Source organism: Centroberyx gerrardi, chromosome 8, assembly GCF_048128805.1.
Source record: "Centroberyx gerrardi isolate f3 chromosome 8, fCenGer3.hap1.cur.20231027, whole genome shotgun sequence".
In the NCBI taxonomy this organism is placed as follows: domain Eukaryota; kingdom Metazoa; phylum Chordata; class Actinopteri; order Beryciformes; family Berycidae; genus Centroberyx; species Centroberyx gerrardi.
This window is the reverse complement of record NC_136004.1, coordinates 14,049,914-14,065,074: the sequence shown is the minus strand read 5'-3', so window position 1 is coordinate 14,065,074 and position 15,161 is coordinate 14,049,914. Positions and strand designations below refer to the sequence as shown.

The 15,161-nt window shown below is 44.9% G+C and overlaps 1 protein-coding gene across 1 annotated transcript in view; it reads right to left on the bottom strand.

Moving 5' to 3' along the window:
• The window catches only part of arb2a (ARB2 cotranscriptional regulator A), a 155,279-nt gene that overhangs the window by 137,092 nt on the left and 3,026 nt on the right, over positions 1 to 15,161 (bottom strand). Inside the window, exons 4-5 of the mRNA XM_071927504.2 lie at positions 11,963 to 12,063; positions 551 to 616 (exon numbers count right to left, since the gene is read on the bottom strand). Coding sequence (XP_071783605.1) covers positions 551 to 616; positions 11,963 to 12,063 — 167 coding nt within the window. The remainder of the gene's footprint in view (positions 1 to 550; positions 617 to 11,962; positions 12,064 to 15,161) is intronic.

The following is a 15,161-nucleotide window of genomic DNA, read 5'->3' as shown; positions in this document are numbered from 1 at the left end:
AAAGAGAGCGGGGGTTGGGGGAGGTGGGGGCAAAAAGAGACAAACATGTTTCCAACAACAAAATAAAAGGGATCAAGCGTGTGCTCTGAGCCCGGATGAGCCGGGCACAGAATAAGTCCATGACGGCGGAGTAGAAAGTCCCCTTCAGCGCAACTGAATGCAAAACAGATTAAGCATCAGCTTGCTGCGCCTCTGCGCCTTTGAAATGACACGTCACAATACAGTTAATTTGTTGAGGAGACACTTTTGCACAAAAGGACATGGGCAGGGGGGAGGAGGGGGGGGGGGGGGAGAGAAAGAGAAGGAGTAAGAGAGAAACTCAGTGAGAGAGAAAGAGAAGGAGAGAGAGAGACTGATAGAAAAATGAAGAGAGCTGATTCCTCCCAATCCCCTTTTCTGTTTTTTTTGTTTTTTTTAAACAGGACACTCAATATCATAATCACGCTCTGAAGCCTAAGCATTTACGTCAATTTTCATATTTAATACTCCCTTTAATCTTCAAGGGCATAAATCAAAGAGGAAAATGCCTCTTTTCACTCTGGGTACTTACTGGCAGGATTTCTTTAGTCATGTTGCACTTTTTCTCCAACAGCTCATAAATATACTGAGTGATGATCTGGAGGGAAAAAAAGACACAGGACACACACACACACACACACACACACACACACACACACACACACACACACGCACGTTACATTGATAATACAGTCTAATGTGATGAATAGTTTTGTATTGCTGTTGGTACAAATCCATCCAAAGAAATCCAAACTAAACTCTGTGTGTATGTGTGAACAAGTAATGGAAACCATTGTCATGTTTGCACACAGGATAGAAAATACTACACAGAACACTCATTTGCCCTCTGGTGTGTGTGTGTGTGTGTGTGTGTGTGTGTGCGTGTGTGTGTGTGTGGTGCACATGAGCTAATTGAAAGGGTCTGGATCGTATTGTGTGCGGTGTGTGTGAATCACAGTGCAGTCAGAGTACTGAGGTTGTAAGTGCCAGCAGAGGAAATCTCCTGTACAAGCGAAGGGCTGATGTAAGTTATGTTTATCCCCGCAGCCACAGCACTAAAGAACCTTGTATACCGAGTCATTCCAACCCCAGGCCAACCCTTTCATGGTTCAGTGACATCAACAACTTTCTTTTCCTTTTTATTTATTTTTTTTCCTTTCCCTCTCTTCTTTTCCCTTTGTACCGCTCAGCTGAGAGCACAGAAGAACGCTTCGTGGAAGAGATTTTGATTTTTGATAAGTGGTGAGAGAGAGTGAGAGAGAAAGACAGAAAGACAGAGGAGTAAAAGAGGGATGACAGACGACAGGGGGACACGACTGCATGCCACACACTGACCGCTCTGCAGCGAGCTGTGTTGGTGGTATTAGTGCTGTGATGTGGTTTACCCAACACATGCCCCGACAGAGTGTGTGTTCTGTGCATGTCACGACAACACAGTGCCGACTCGAGCGGAGGAACCACAGGGACAGCTGTGCCCCGCTCCGCTCTGAAGTCTCATTTTGGTTAGCTTTTGTAGCATCAGCCTTACTAAATCAGGAAACCGGGGGCTGGTGGCGGCGCCACGGCATCAGAGCGTGTCCGAACCCCAGTCACGCTCTCCGGTCAGGAACCGACCAGCTGACCCCAAACACAGAGCCCAAACACAAACACTCTGACCACAGGAGTCGACCAGGGACGCTCAACACAGAGGAGCATAATGTCACATATCTAATGTGTCTGGAAGAGCGAAAATTGTACTATTTGTTCATTTAACATTAATGTCAAACAGAGATTAGCACATTAAACACATCAGGGGTGGGTCAAATTGTTTTTTTTTTCTTTTTTAAGATACATCATTAAAATATTTTGATGAAAAACTAACTGTAGTGCTCAACCTGCTGAGTACAAGCTATGGTCCTAGACCAGCCACTAGAGGGTTTCTGGTGTCATTTAAAAATGACAATGTTCTCTTTCGTGCTGGTTTGCACTCATCATCCAGGAGCTGCTTTCAATAGCAATTATGTCATTATCAAAGCCCAATGTGGGCAAACTTCAAGAAAGTACAGGACGATCTTGTTCAGAGTGAGGCATCTGGAACAGAGCTGTCATACTATGGCTATTCCTTCACAACTGTTCCTACAAGCGAGGAGGATGGACTTAGCCAAACTAGCATGACAACATTTGTGCAAGCTCCTTGGAGGTGTGATAGAAGCCGAACTGAGAGGATGTCTGCCCTCATTGCTGACATGATTACTAAAAATATGCAGCCGATCAGTACCACAGAGAGCAGAAAGTGATGTGATTCTTTTTGGTCATAATCTGCGTAGCCTTTGTAATTTTCAGGAAATATTTCAATATTTGTTTAGTCCAAGCACCATGAGAAAATGAAATTGTGCATATTTCAAAATTAAAAAACAGACTTTTTAAATGGTATGAACTTTGGAGAACTTTCAAAACTTGAAGTAAGGTGGCAAGGTGGTACAGTGGTTGGCAGTGTCATCAAGCGGGTAGAGAAAATGAATGAATGAATGAATAAATGAATGAATGAATGAATGAATGAATGAACGAATGAATGAACGAATGAATGACAGTTCCACGTACATGTTTGGCCTGCAACAAAAGGCCAAATGCAACGCAGGGTCTTCACTTAAAAGAAGAAGGGCTTCAGAATAATGCCTTAAAGTCAAATGTGAATTCTCATAATAATCAGAATAATGCCATGCTCTTTCATGCCCAAAAGAAACTCAATGCTAACTTGATTCACTGCTTAAAAAAAAACATCACGAAAGAATAACATTATTAGACATGAGACGCATATTAGCCTTATGAGAGCCAATCACAGGCCAGCAGACAGACCAAATAAGATGACAGATTCTACCATTTGACCCTGTGAATGCGGGAAAGAGCTAGGGGAGCTAAGATATAGGCACCGCCCCCCCCCAACATCCAACAGCTAATTCACTAAAATGTCAGCCAGTCTGATGAAGACTAAAATGATTCCGGGCCTCAGTATGCTAGTGTTTAATGACATCAATAAGCCTCGCAGGAAATTTCATTTGCACTACGTTATTTGTTCAGTGCCTCAGGTGGCTTGAGAACCATCTGATATAGAATAAGGAGAGAGAGGGATGGGGGAGAAGAGGGGGAGAAAAATGGAAAGAATGCTTGGGCTTCACTGTGTGAATGTGTTGCTACTGTGATAATGGATATTGTGGATCATAAATAAGAATCTAATATCTAAGCTAGTATGTCGGCTGTGTGGTCATCTGTATGTTTTACGCAGTGTACACAGCAGTCAGCCAGATGCCCTTTTCAATGAGAGGTCGTTTCTCAAGCTGAAAAAGTGACAGTAGTCAGAGTGAGAAAACGCTGTTCCCAGATCAGCATCACTGCAGATTCCAATGAGGGTAAAACTAAGAAAACTATACTTTTAGATAGAATGAGGTGGGCCCAGAGGCACACACACACACACACACACACACAGCCAACCTCCTTCTGTGTGGGCCTCTGTGGACTGCGTCTCAGCAGCTGATCAGTACAATAAGAAAAGCCTCTTTTGTCACCTAATTACCAATGTGTTATTAGCGCTTTAATGAAATGCCTGCAGGAAGCAACGCTGAGTGCCTGCATTGTCAGGATCGGACGATAGAAGAAGCATGAGGAGTGGATTTGCCACATAATATTAAGACACACAAAGAGAAAGATAGGGAGGGGGTGAGAGAGAGAGAGAGAGAGAGAGAGAGAGATAAAGGCACCCTAAATCAATTCAAATCAATAGCTTGTATGAGAATAAAGACACGTTTAGAATAACTCTCTCATCTCCTATAGATAGGTAACATCATTTCAGGCAAACAACCTATGGGTGCGGCATTATCTGAAATGTCAATGTAAGCTTAGATCATCTCTCCCCCTCATAAAATTGTGTGGGTCCATGTCCCAGACCGCACATGAATTAAACTGTAAAGAGATAGCTCCCACTCACCCAGACACACACAGGGATGACAATGTCCGTTTGACAATTTACAAGACATGTGTGAGTACGCCAAGTTGATCCTTGGGTCATACAGTGTCAGCTGTCACCAGGAAAAAAGTATTAAAAACAATAGAGCAAAAATGCAGGGCAAAAGTGGAGATTCAAGGGTTTTCCAGGACAACCGGATGATGGTTTATCCTTGGACAACAGTGAGCTTACTACATGACTGCGAGCGCAATCCTGGGAGGGTTCGAACTAGACCTACTGCAGCTGAGGTCAACTCTGTGTCTGCGGTTTGTTTGTGTAGAGGAAGCGTTGTGGCGATGAAGCAAGAAGAGGGGGGATCAGGGAGGAAGGAAGGGACTTAGAGGAGGGCTCAGTGGGAGGAAAGAGGGAAGACAAGAAGGGAGAGACGGAGAGGTAATCCCCAGGAGCCAGTGTCTCGTGCCAGCTCCCACTGCGGTGAACAGCTGAGAGGAGAAGGAGCGATGGTAGGAGGGATGGGGAGGGAGGGAGGGAGAGAGAGAGAGAGAGAGAGAGAGAGAGAGAGAGAGAGAGAGACAGAGAGAGAGAGAGAGAGAGAGAGAGAGAGAGAGAGAGTAAAGTATGTGGGCTTGATCAGAGGCCTTTAAATGGGTGGGCTGGTGATATCAACCCCTTGCTAACCTCTGGTCATCCCCATAGCAATCTCCGTACCACTCTCTCACTCACACACACACACACACACACACACGCACACACACACACACCGGGCCAAGGTTTTAATGAAGACCATTGTGGCTGCAAGTCGATATGTTTTTAAACTCCCCACGACAGAGAAAGACCTCCCACATTGTGTGTGCACACGTGTGTCCATTGTGTGTGTGTGTGTGTGTGTGTGTGTGTGTGTGTGTGTGTGTGTGCTCGCTCTGATTACAGCAGTCATGCCTGGTTTGGCTGGCCGCACCTGAGGCGATAAGGAGATGATCCTTCCCGGACACGCACAAGCAAGAGTGAGGAGGAGGGAGGGGAGTGGGGGGAGGAACAGGAGAAGAGGAAGGGAAGGAGAAGAAGAAGAAGGTGAGGAAGAGGAGGTACAGAGAGTAAGGTCATTGGGGGCACAATGAAGGGAAAGGAGTGGAGGAGAAAAGGACAGGGATCAGAGAGGGGTGAGATGGAGACAGGGAGGGCGCAGGGTGAGCTGTATAAGGGCAATGGGAAAATTGAGGTAATTATTGGGGAGGAGAAGATAGCAATGATCTGAAACCAGCCGTCGAAGAAGATGAGAATCATGATCTGGTGTTTATCAGGGTCCCTGCAAGTTCCATCAAGATAGATTCAAGACTTTTTAAGACCCTTTCAACAGCAGTTAGAGTAAAATAAAAGACCAATTTCTTAATTGAAATAAACGTGAGAATGATAAAATAGTGTCTGGGCTGATTTCTCCACTGGAAAAAATGACTAATTTTAAAATTCAAGTGTCATATTTAACTGTATTCAAGACCTCTTAAGACCTTCAGTTAAGATAATATAATTTAAGACACTTTAACACTTTTTCAGGACCTGCAGACACCCTAGTTTATCTATTAAACCAGCTCAGGGTGTAAGGCTAAGCGTGTACATACATACTCAAGACACAGACACATATACACACATACACAAACAAATGCAGGCATACACACACATTCGTGCAGACCTCTTGTCTCTGTGGTCCAGAGCCCTCTCCAAAAGCCACTTAGCCATAGAAGCCAGAGAGCGAGTGGAGGCATCAAAGCTGTTTATATAATGAAACTGAAAGAGCTGCTCCACACCGTATCACAGGCTGCACCCAGGAAAGCATCCCCTCTTCTCCAGAGAATAGAGGAGAGGAAGAAAAGAAAGACAGAAAAGAAGAAAATCCCCCCGAACAATGCGGCACAACAACAGTGGCAACGGCAAAGCAAAGAGAGAGAGAGAATGAGAAAATGAGAGCGAGCGTATGAGGCAATAGAAAGGTTGTTTATTTTAAGTCAGCCTCATGTACCAACAGAAAGTGGTATTAAAATAGGGCCTATTGTTGTGAATTTGTGATCTGTCAGTCCGTGCGGGAAACAAAGAGAGCGAGAGAAAGAGAGCGAGAGAGGGAGAGAGAGAGAAAGAGAGAGAGAGAGACCAGTGTAATTCCCATGAGGTCTCTGTCGTTCTGTCTGGGGAAAGCGGGCTCTCCAGGGGAAGGGTGTGTTCAGAGAGAGAGAGAGAGAGAGAGAGAGAGACAGCGAAACACAGACAGAGAGAGAGAAAGAGAGAGGGAGCGGGAGGGAGAAAGTTCTGAGACAGAGACTGACAGACTGTTTATACTCAGCGTTGATCTCTCTCTCTCTTTCTCTCTCTCTCTCTCTCTCTCCTCCCTCTCCGCACTACTCATCCTAATAGCATCGTAATGACCTCCTCAGGTGTTAACTGAGAAGCCGGCAGAGGGCTAATTCACCAATAAAGTACTGTATGCCACTGTGGGTGCCGGCGGTAGCAACAGATGCCAGCGCTGTGACTACCAGCCCTCCTGTCTTTTCTCCACCCCCCCCCCTACCTCCCCCTCCGCCAAACTGCCTTCTCTTTCATCAACTTTAATCCACCTCCACCACTCCCTCCAACCATTCTTTCTGACTCTGCTGTCTGTTCCCTCCACTCAGCAGCAGCGGCAGCAGCGGTGTTTAAGTGTTTTGGGAATGGAGAAGTGATGGCAGTCAGTGAATCAGGGCAGACAGCTGTCATTTATAGTCCCTCTTTAGAGAAATGCCATTAGCTCCCCAACAAAATGGTGTGCGACTGGAATGGGGCCGTTGGGGCGCCCCCGATGCTTTAAGTACAGTATGGCTGTCTGTCTGTCTGTCTCCAGGGTTCCCTCCATGGCTTTCCATAACTAAGTCGTGGCGCTTCCATGACGTAAAAATCCTTTGTGGTTGGTTAATGCTGTTTTTTTTAAAAGGGCTTAACAGTCTCATTTCCACTTAAGGTGGAGAAAAACAGCTGAAAACCACCATCTAATGCAATGAATGTGTGAAAAATACTTGGCCCATTTGTAAAATGGCCTGATATTCCCTGACTTTCCCAGAGAATTTAGCAAATTCCCCGACTTTCCCTGCCTGGGATACACCTTACTAAATTCCATGCCCAATGGGAAGCCTGTGTCTCCTACCACTGGGTGCACCGCACATCGTGTCAATGGCTTTATAAGCAAATATGAAAAATATAATGTGATAATTTATTGATCTACGTAGGGAAATTTTCTTTCTTTGGTTGCCCCCACCTCCACAGGAAGGTCAGAGGTCAGGGTCAGTTACAGAGCAGCACCCCTGGAGCTGATGGGGGTTCAGTGTTTTGCACAAGGGCACTTCAGCAGGCGGGGGCTTGAACCTTGATCATCTGGTTAAAGGACGGTCTCTCTAACCGCTAAGAAGCCATCCTGCCGGCCATAATGCAGAGAGAGAAGGAGACAAGCAAAGAGACAGACACAGAGAGACGACAGAGAGACAGTAGAGAGAGAGAGAGAGAGAGAGAAGAGAGGGGGCTTTCTAATTCAGCCATCTGGCTAGCTTTACTTCATTATAATATTCTGAATGCGTGTGTGTGTGTGCGTGCACGAATTTGTGTGTGCCTGCCATTCCACAGATGCAGGCAGAGCAGAGAAGAATCCTCATTTATTAACAGCTTAATAGAGCTCCATCTGGGCCAGACCCTATGCTTGTCTTCTATCAGAGCGATTCATCACCGAATCACAGGAATTAGACTACAACTGACACCGACACAGGCTGAGGTGACCCCGCTGCACTGAGCGACACTGTGCAGATAGCCTGCACTGTATTACAGCTGTAACGCAGCTATGACTGTAATAGTCAGAGCCGAGTATGGAAAATGTCACACCACCAGCCCGTGAACAATGTTTGTCAGTCTGCGTTGGCGTAATATTTTCTTCACCAGCTATAATAGCTACACGACAACAGCTACAATAGAACAGAACAAAATACAATAGAACACAAGAAAATAATTCATTAGACCAATACTATACAGTAAAATACAATTTACAATCTGGGGTTAATGGAGATCATTTGGAAAAAATTAGATCCTCTGAGCCAGTGCTCAAAATCTTTATAAAGAGCATTAACACCTTCAAGAAGCCAAATGGTTAATAATCGGGTCGGTTTTCATGCCATGGTTTTTGTTTCTGAGAAACTGGCATCAGTCTCCTTTTGACATATGTTAGCATTGCTAGTGGAAGACCATGGAGCATGAACCTTTTACTGCACACAAATCCTTTCAAACAGCTGCTACAAAATGCTCGTACAGCTATATGGTTTGCATGCAATTTGTCCTTTTCTAAATAGATCTCACTTATGGCTGGTAAAAGGAAAATTCCACTCTTGGAGACTCTTACACTGTTATATAGCATCAATCTGTGATGTTCAAAGCATTCCAGGAGTTATTTTGTGATGAAGTATTGTAATTTACTTTTTTGTTGTATCCACTTTGCCTCAACCGGCCGTGTCTACTTCTACTTCAGTTAGTGATTTCCTACATTTCCCAGAATGACTTTCAACAAAACCCCAGAGAGCAGGCGTGAACTTGTTGTATCCAACCATTACATTATGTGCAGGTAGAGAGGGCAGTAACGATAATGATAATGATAATGATAGAGATACCAGGAGTAAGAGCAAGAGAGTGACTTTTTGCAGTCGAAAATAAAGGAGTATCACACCCTGTACTCAAAACACATGTCTTGTGGCTGCATTGCATTCTGGTCTATTGAGGTTACTGTTGGTGGAGAAATTGGTATCTCTGCCTCTTCTGCGATGGATTTCTCCCTGTATGATTGTTGAAAATCGGTGCAAAATGGTGAGTCTATGAAGCCCTTGCTCTTCAATTCCGAAGGACTGACACCAAACTGATGTTTACCGTTCATCATAAAAAAATAATTCTCTGATTGAACTCCTTGTATACTTATATACTTATAGCTGCACTGGAAATATCTCGACGTCACATCATGTTGTCTACATTTGGCCACTCATCCAAAATTCACCACCGCACAACAAAATGGACCCAGCAATGCTGTACATCGCCAATAGCTGTTTTTGAACACAGTTAAAGCGTTTTGGGGTGTATTTTTCCTTTAATTGTATGAAACCAGCAACTGACCCTACACTGACACATGCATTCACTATATGCACACACACACACACACGCTACATAGTCATGAGCATGTATGTGCACCATCACAGCAGTGTCTTACAAAGGTAGTCACTTTGTCAGTTGAACTTTTAAGACTTTACTCTTTTTAGCATCTTATCATTATGCTAAAAACCCTATAGGAACCCGAACATCAAATACACTTTGGTCCCCAAACACAGTGGACCAATGTAGCCGCTCTCAAATAGCCTCTGCAAATCTCTCCGCATTCAGACCATAAATATATCAAATAAATAAACAACGAAGAGGGGAAAAATGATTCAGAGTTGGAGTTTCCCATAATACACTGCCCTTGCATTCAACTCAAAGTCGATCGTTCTCTCTTTCTTTTGCTCGGAGGCCATCACACCAACATCCTCGTCCTCCCTCCTTCCATCCATCCCTCCATTCAGACGAGGCTGAAGTGCAAATTGGACATCTGGTGCTGTGATGTGTCTGACAATACAGCCGCCATCTCTCCCCCACACACACACACTCACACACGCACAAAGTCCTCTACACTGAACAGGGGGCCATGAAGATAAAAAGAGACTGAAAGGAAGACGGGAGGGAGGGAGCAAGGGAAGGAAAAAGGAGAGCTACAGAACATTAGGGGACACTGATGATGCCATGCCATTCACAGTGCCAGGGGCAGACAGACGCACTGCTGTCCTTGTGCCGTCTCTCTCGGCTCTCAGGCTGCATTGTGGCTAGGTGTGGCCTCTCTCAGGTGGTTGGCTGATGGAGGGCATTGGGGTGTGTTGTGGAGTGGTATTGTCCTATAACAGGTCTGTCTGTATAGAGGCTTAATCTACACTCACCCCCATGACATCTGATAAAGTCTCCCATCCTGCCCTATAGAGAGATGAAGAAGAGGGATGGAGGGGAAGAGATGGAAATGCATGCACAAATACGCCTGCACCTGTCAGGCACACACATGCAGAAATAAGCACATGTGCATGAAGGTGCCATGCCTGCGCGCACACACATGCACACACACACACACACAGACATACACACACACATAAAGAGGCTGACTAAGCACCATAACCTACTTTTACTACCAAAGATACACTATTCAGTGGTTGTGTCTATTTATAATGGAGCATATTTCTTAGCAGCCCAGACAATGCTCTTCTATTTGCAAGGTTGTATGAGAGGGGGACAGTATTCATTTTCTTGACTCATCTAAGGCCTAAAAACAACAGACAGATAATACTGCTTATTCAGGTAGTGCTCCTTTATACCCAGCCAGTTAATCTCCTGCAGCACGACTCAAATCTCCTCTCATTATACAAGCTCATATCAACACTCTGATTGACACTGTTTCATTTTTTCTTCTCTGAAGAAGACACTTATGTTTTTTTTTTTGTTGTTGTTTTTTTTAAATCACGGAATGAATAAAATTAGCATACATCCTCCTTGATGATTATTTCTTTCCTCCAAATGTTTGGCCCCCCCTGGATGCCTGAGTTCAGCTAGTTTAAATGTCTGTGTGTTCTTTCAGGGCCTCTGCTTGCCTGCTACCAAATGTTTGCTTCTACAGCCCTTTTAGATGCTGGGAGATAGTGGCTGAGCAGGCAGAAGAAAAGAGGGGAAAAAAGCCTTCACAGAAGGCTGGCTCTCAAAGGAGCTATACCTGCATTAGAAATAATAAAAACACCCAGGTAATCCCACAAAAGGGTCCATCGCTTTGCTTTGAACTTCAAAGAATGAGCACAACAATTAAAAGCAAAATAGCGGGGGATGCGAATGAAAAAAAAAAAAAGATTACAAAAGAACATTTGTCTCATTATCTTTATGCATATTGCATGCGGTGGTACTGTGGGAGTGAATGAGAGGTGAACTTTAGGATGAATGTATCGGGATGCAGTTGGACCACAACAGAACTTGGAGAGAGCGACAAGGCAAGGGAAGAGCATTTCAGAATTTAATTGGGCTTACGCTACAAAATTGTTATCAGATTTCACCCCAAATAAGCCATTCCACAACATGGTAGAAGATCAGGGTGAAATCCCCTGTGGCAGTCTGCCTCATAGCATCATGACCTTTAAAATACTTATGAATCTTCCTTTGGCCTGGTTTACTCAATCTAATCTGACAGGGACCTGGACCACAGGATGCAGCTCTGTTGAAGCCGTTCAGTGGCACTGGCACAAAAACCTGGTGATGGGTGCACCAGTATGCACACTCACCCACATTATATGCAAACATGAACATACACATGCATATATACACATGCAAACATACCCAAGTACACATGTTCACAAGTTTGATTACAGTCCGGAATTAAATTAGCAGTGTTAGCAGATGGGTGGAACAACGACAGATCAGCATCATTGTTAAAGTTGTAAACTTTCTGAAACTATAGTGTTTGGTTGTGTTCAGTTTTTCCTATTTAAATGACTCATTCATAATCAATGGTAAATCCTCTCCCCTCTCCCACCAAAAAAAACCAAACTCATAGAAGCAGAGAAGCACCTATGAAAAAGGGGAATACGAACACTAATAACAGTAAAGTGTTAATAAGAACACTGGATGCATTCCCTCCAGTTGGTAATAATGAATGTGCAAGAGCTCTATGTCTTGTCTATTTGTTTTCCCACAGAAATGACAACCATCGCTACATCTCATAATACAATATTTATCAACTCATTGGTCAGGACAGAAAATCTAAAGAGTCCTAGTAGATATTAATAAACTCCTAGGGTCCCAAGGCAAGAGAAAATTCATTGAAATTGGACGGCGGCCTAAAACAGCTTAAGAACCCCTGTATTAATGTTAAGGATGCCAGTACAGAAGGTGGTATGTTACCTCTCCAAGGGCTTCATAGCGTTTCTGGTTCCAGCGGTGGAGATCCTCTCTGGCATTGAACACAAAGGCCTCTCCTGTCTTTATATGTCTGAGCTGGCCATCTGGGACAGAAGGAAAGAAGGAAGGAAGGAAGGAAGGAAGGAAAGAAGGAAGGAAGGATCAAGGGAGGGAATGAAGGAAAGAAGACAAGGTATGTTTGATATTATAACTCCACTTACAATATTACAATATCTGCAATGATAAATGATAACTGCAGTTCAACATTAAAAAGATACGTGTGTGTGTGTGTGTGTGTGTGTGTGTGTGTGTGTGTGTTGGGGGGGGGGGGCGTCTCTACCACCGCCTGAACATACAGAAGTAGTTCTACCTGCCAAAAGACGCAAACTAGCTTTGACCCTCAGTGCTTCGTTCATTATCATTTTCTCTCTCTCTCTCTCTCTCTCTCTCTCTCTCTCTCTCTCTCTCTCTCTCTCTCTCTCTCTCTCTCTCTCTCTCTCTCTCTCTCTCTCTCTCTCTCTCTCTCCCCCTCCCCCTCCGCCTCCCCCTCCCCCAGTCCCTTCGCTTCCCCTCCCTCCCTCTATCCCTCCCCCCATCTGGCAGGTACAAGGCCTGTGGACGCAGCAGCGTTCTTCCAGTCACGACTCCAAGGGCCTTCTGGGAAGTCTGGCAGACCAGGCCTGGACAGCTGGTATGGCAAAAACTCTCTTTCCCTCTCTCCCTCTTTTCATCCTTCTAAAGCCCTGTCCCCTTCCTCTTTAACCGTGTCCATCTCTATCTCCCTCTCCTTCCTCTCGCACTCTGGCTACAGGCCACAGGTCTGTCCCTGCATTTTCCACCTGACATCTCCGAGAGGGAAGAGTGAGGGACTGGAAGATGGGTGTGTGTGTATGTGTGTGTGTGTGTGTGTGTGTGCGTGTGTGTGTGTGTGTGTGTGTGTGTGTGTGTGTGTGTGTGTGTGTGTGTGTGTGTGAGCATGCAAAAGAGAGATAGGTGGCCTGGCACACATTAGTCACCACCACAACTGGTCCTTACAATTCCATTGAGGCTGCTGTCTGGGTATCAGCCAATCACCCTAACCAGCACTGCTCTCTCTCACACACACACGCACACACACACACACACACGCCACCAGTTTAAGCCAGGTGTACTGTAACCAATGGCCATATGTGTCAGCATGTGTAAGTATGTGTGGCTGTGTAAATGGTTGCAGGTGGGCCACACCACTATTGCAATACATGAGAATTGAGAAACAAAAGCTCTTTCACTGAATGGTGATAAAAGTCATTATTATTCAGTGAAACCAGAGGAGTACGTTTAACGCATCCAGGTTTTATTTCAAATAAAATAGTCATAAGACAGAGAAAAGCAGTTCAGGAGTATAACTGCTGGGTTTTTTTCTTAATAAACAATTACCCTTGTGTCTGTGTAACCACTACGTTTATACCTTAGCAATGAGCCCATCGATCCTGCCGTTGACACTAGAACACAATAAAACACTAAACAGTGTTAAATTTAATTTTGACCTTTATGACTGCAGAATTTGTAAGAGCTAAACCACTGAAAAAGTACATATACTTAACCCAAATAGCCAGGGGGCTCTCATACTTTCTCAATTATTGCACAACGAGAAGAAACCCATCTAAGATATAAATAAATATATTATCTTTTGAAGATAAAAGAATGCATAAGCTTTTTTTTTTTCATCTCCTTCTAAATTGCCACCATTTTCACCCCTCTATCACTGTGATAAACATTGCTAACACAGTGTGTATTATAGCACTTGCTTTCATGGTTACCATAGTTGTTATACAACATGTAATCCTGAATCTGAGTTTGTCATCATGTTGCATTAAAAGCAGACTAGTGCCTGAGAGGTAGAGTGAGAGAGGGGTGAGAGGTTTGGAAAAAGCAGTGTGCACAAAAGTACCTTGAAGAAAATCAATTATGCATTCATGGAGGGGTGAGGATCTAAACACTATTGCCTAACAGAAGGAAGAGAGAAGCTATAATGAAATCCTACAGTAGGCGAGGCGTGCATGTGTGTGTGTGTGTGTCTGTGTGTGTGTGTGTGTGTGTGTGTGTGAGGGAGAGAAAGAGAGAGAGAGAGAGCGAGTGTGTGTGTGTGTGTGTGTGGGGGGGGTGATCAGCTCCATCGCCTCCCCCAACACATCCTCTCAGAGGAATAACGTTTTCTCAACTTTTCTCCTCTTTTTCTGTCATAATTAGCATTCTGTTCTCAATTTGGCCGCTTAATTAGGTGTACATAACCTTGGATTTCCAGTAATGGAAAACCGGAGGGCTAGCGAGATGAAGCCATCATCTTCAGTGATTAAGATACCTGCAAACTATTGTACACAGCCTCGTCTGTATTCACTTCATTACATGGTCAAATTAACATTTTTGTTCCACCTGTCTCGGGCAGAGGTAGCCCGGGTGTAGCTGCAGAAATGCCTGCGAGCCAGAGCAACTGTGAGCCGACATACTAGAGACACCGCCTGAGGGCCACCGCCGCTTTAATAGAAATGATATCCTTTAAAAACAGGCCTGAGTGAAAATTGACAAGAGATACAGATGGGGGGGTGTATGTGAAGGCGAGTGGAGTAGAGGGGGGTGGGGGTGTTAGATGGGGCAGGTTAAAGAGAGAGAGAGAGAGAGAGAGAGAGAGGGAGAGAGGGAATAACAGAGGGACAGAGACAGAGACAGAAAGAGGAAGACAGGGTGTGACAGAGGGATAGAGGAGTAGAGATGGAGAGTCTCTGAATGTGTTGCTCTCTCCATGGCAGACTGAGCTGGGACTTGGGAGGGGGTGGGGGGTGGAGGGGGTGGGGGGTGGGTCTCCGTGTCTCTGTTCTTAGGCACAGCGAGGTTATGCAAATGCTCCGTCAGACGGAGGGCAAGGCTGAGTAGGTTACTGACGGGCCGTAGAGTACACAACATGTCCCCCCACTCAGCCAGCCAGCCAGCCAGCCAGCCAGCCAGCCAGCAGAGACACTGACAGAGAGCAGGGGGGGGAAAGAGAGAAAGAGAGAGAGAGAGAGACCACTCAGGGAATACTAAGAGCCAAGAACACAGACTCCCCCTTAAAGCCCCCCACCCCGCCACCTTCCCAAATCTACCCTTACTCCACCTGGTTTGATTAAAGCAAGCCAGCAGAATCCTAAAGAGACTTTTATATCATCTGGACCCATGGCATTCTGGG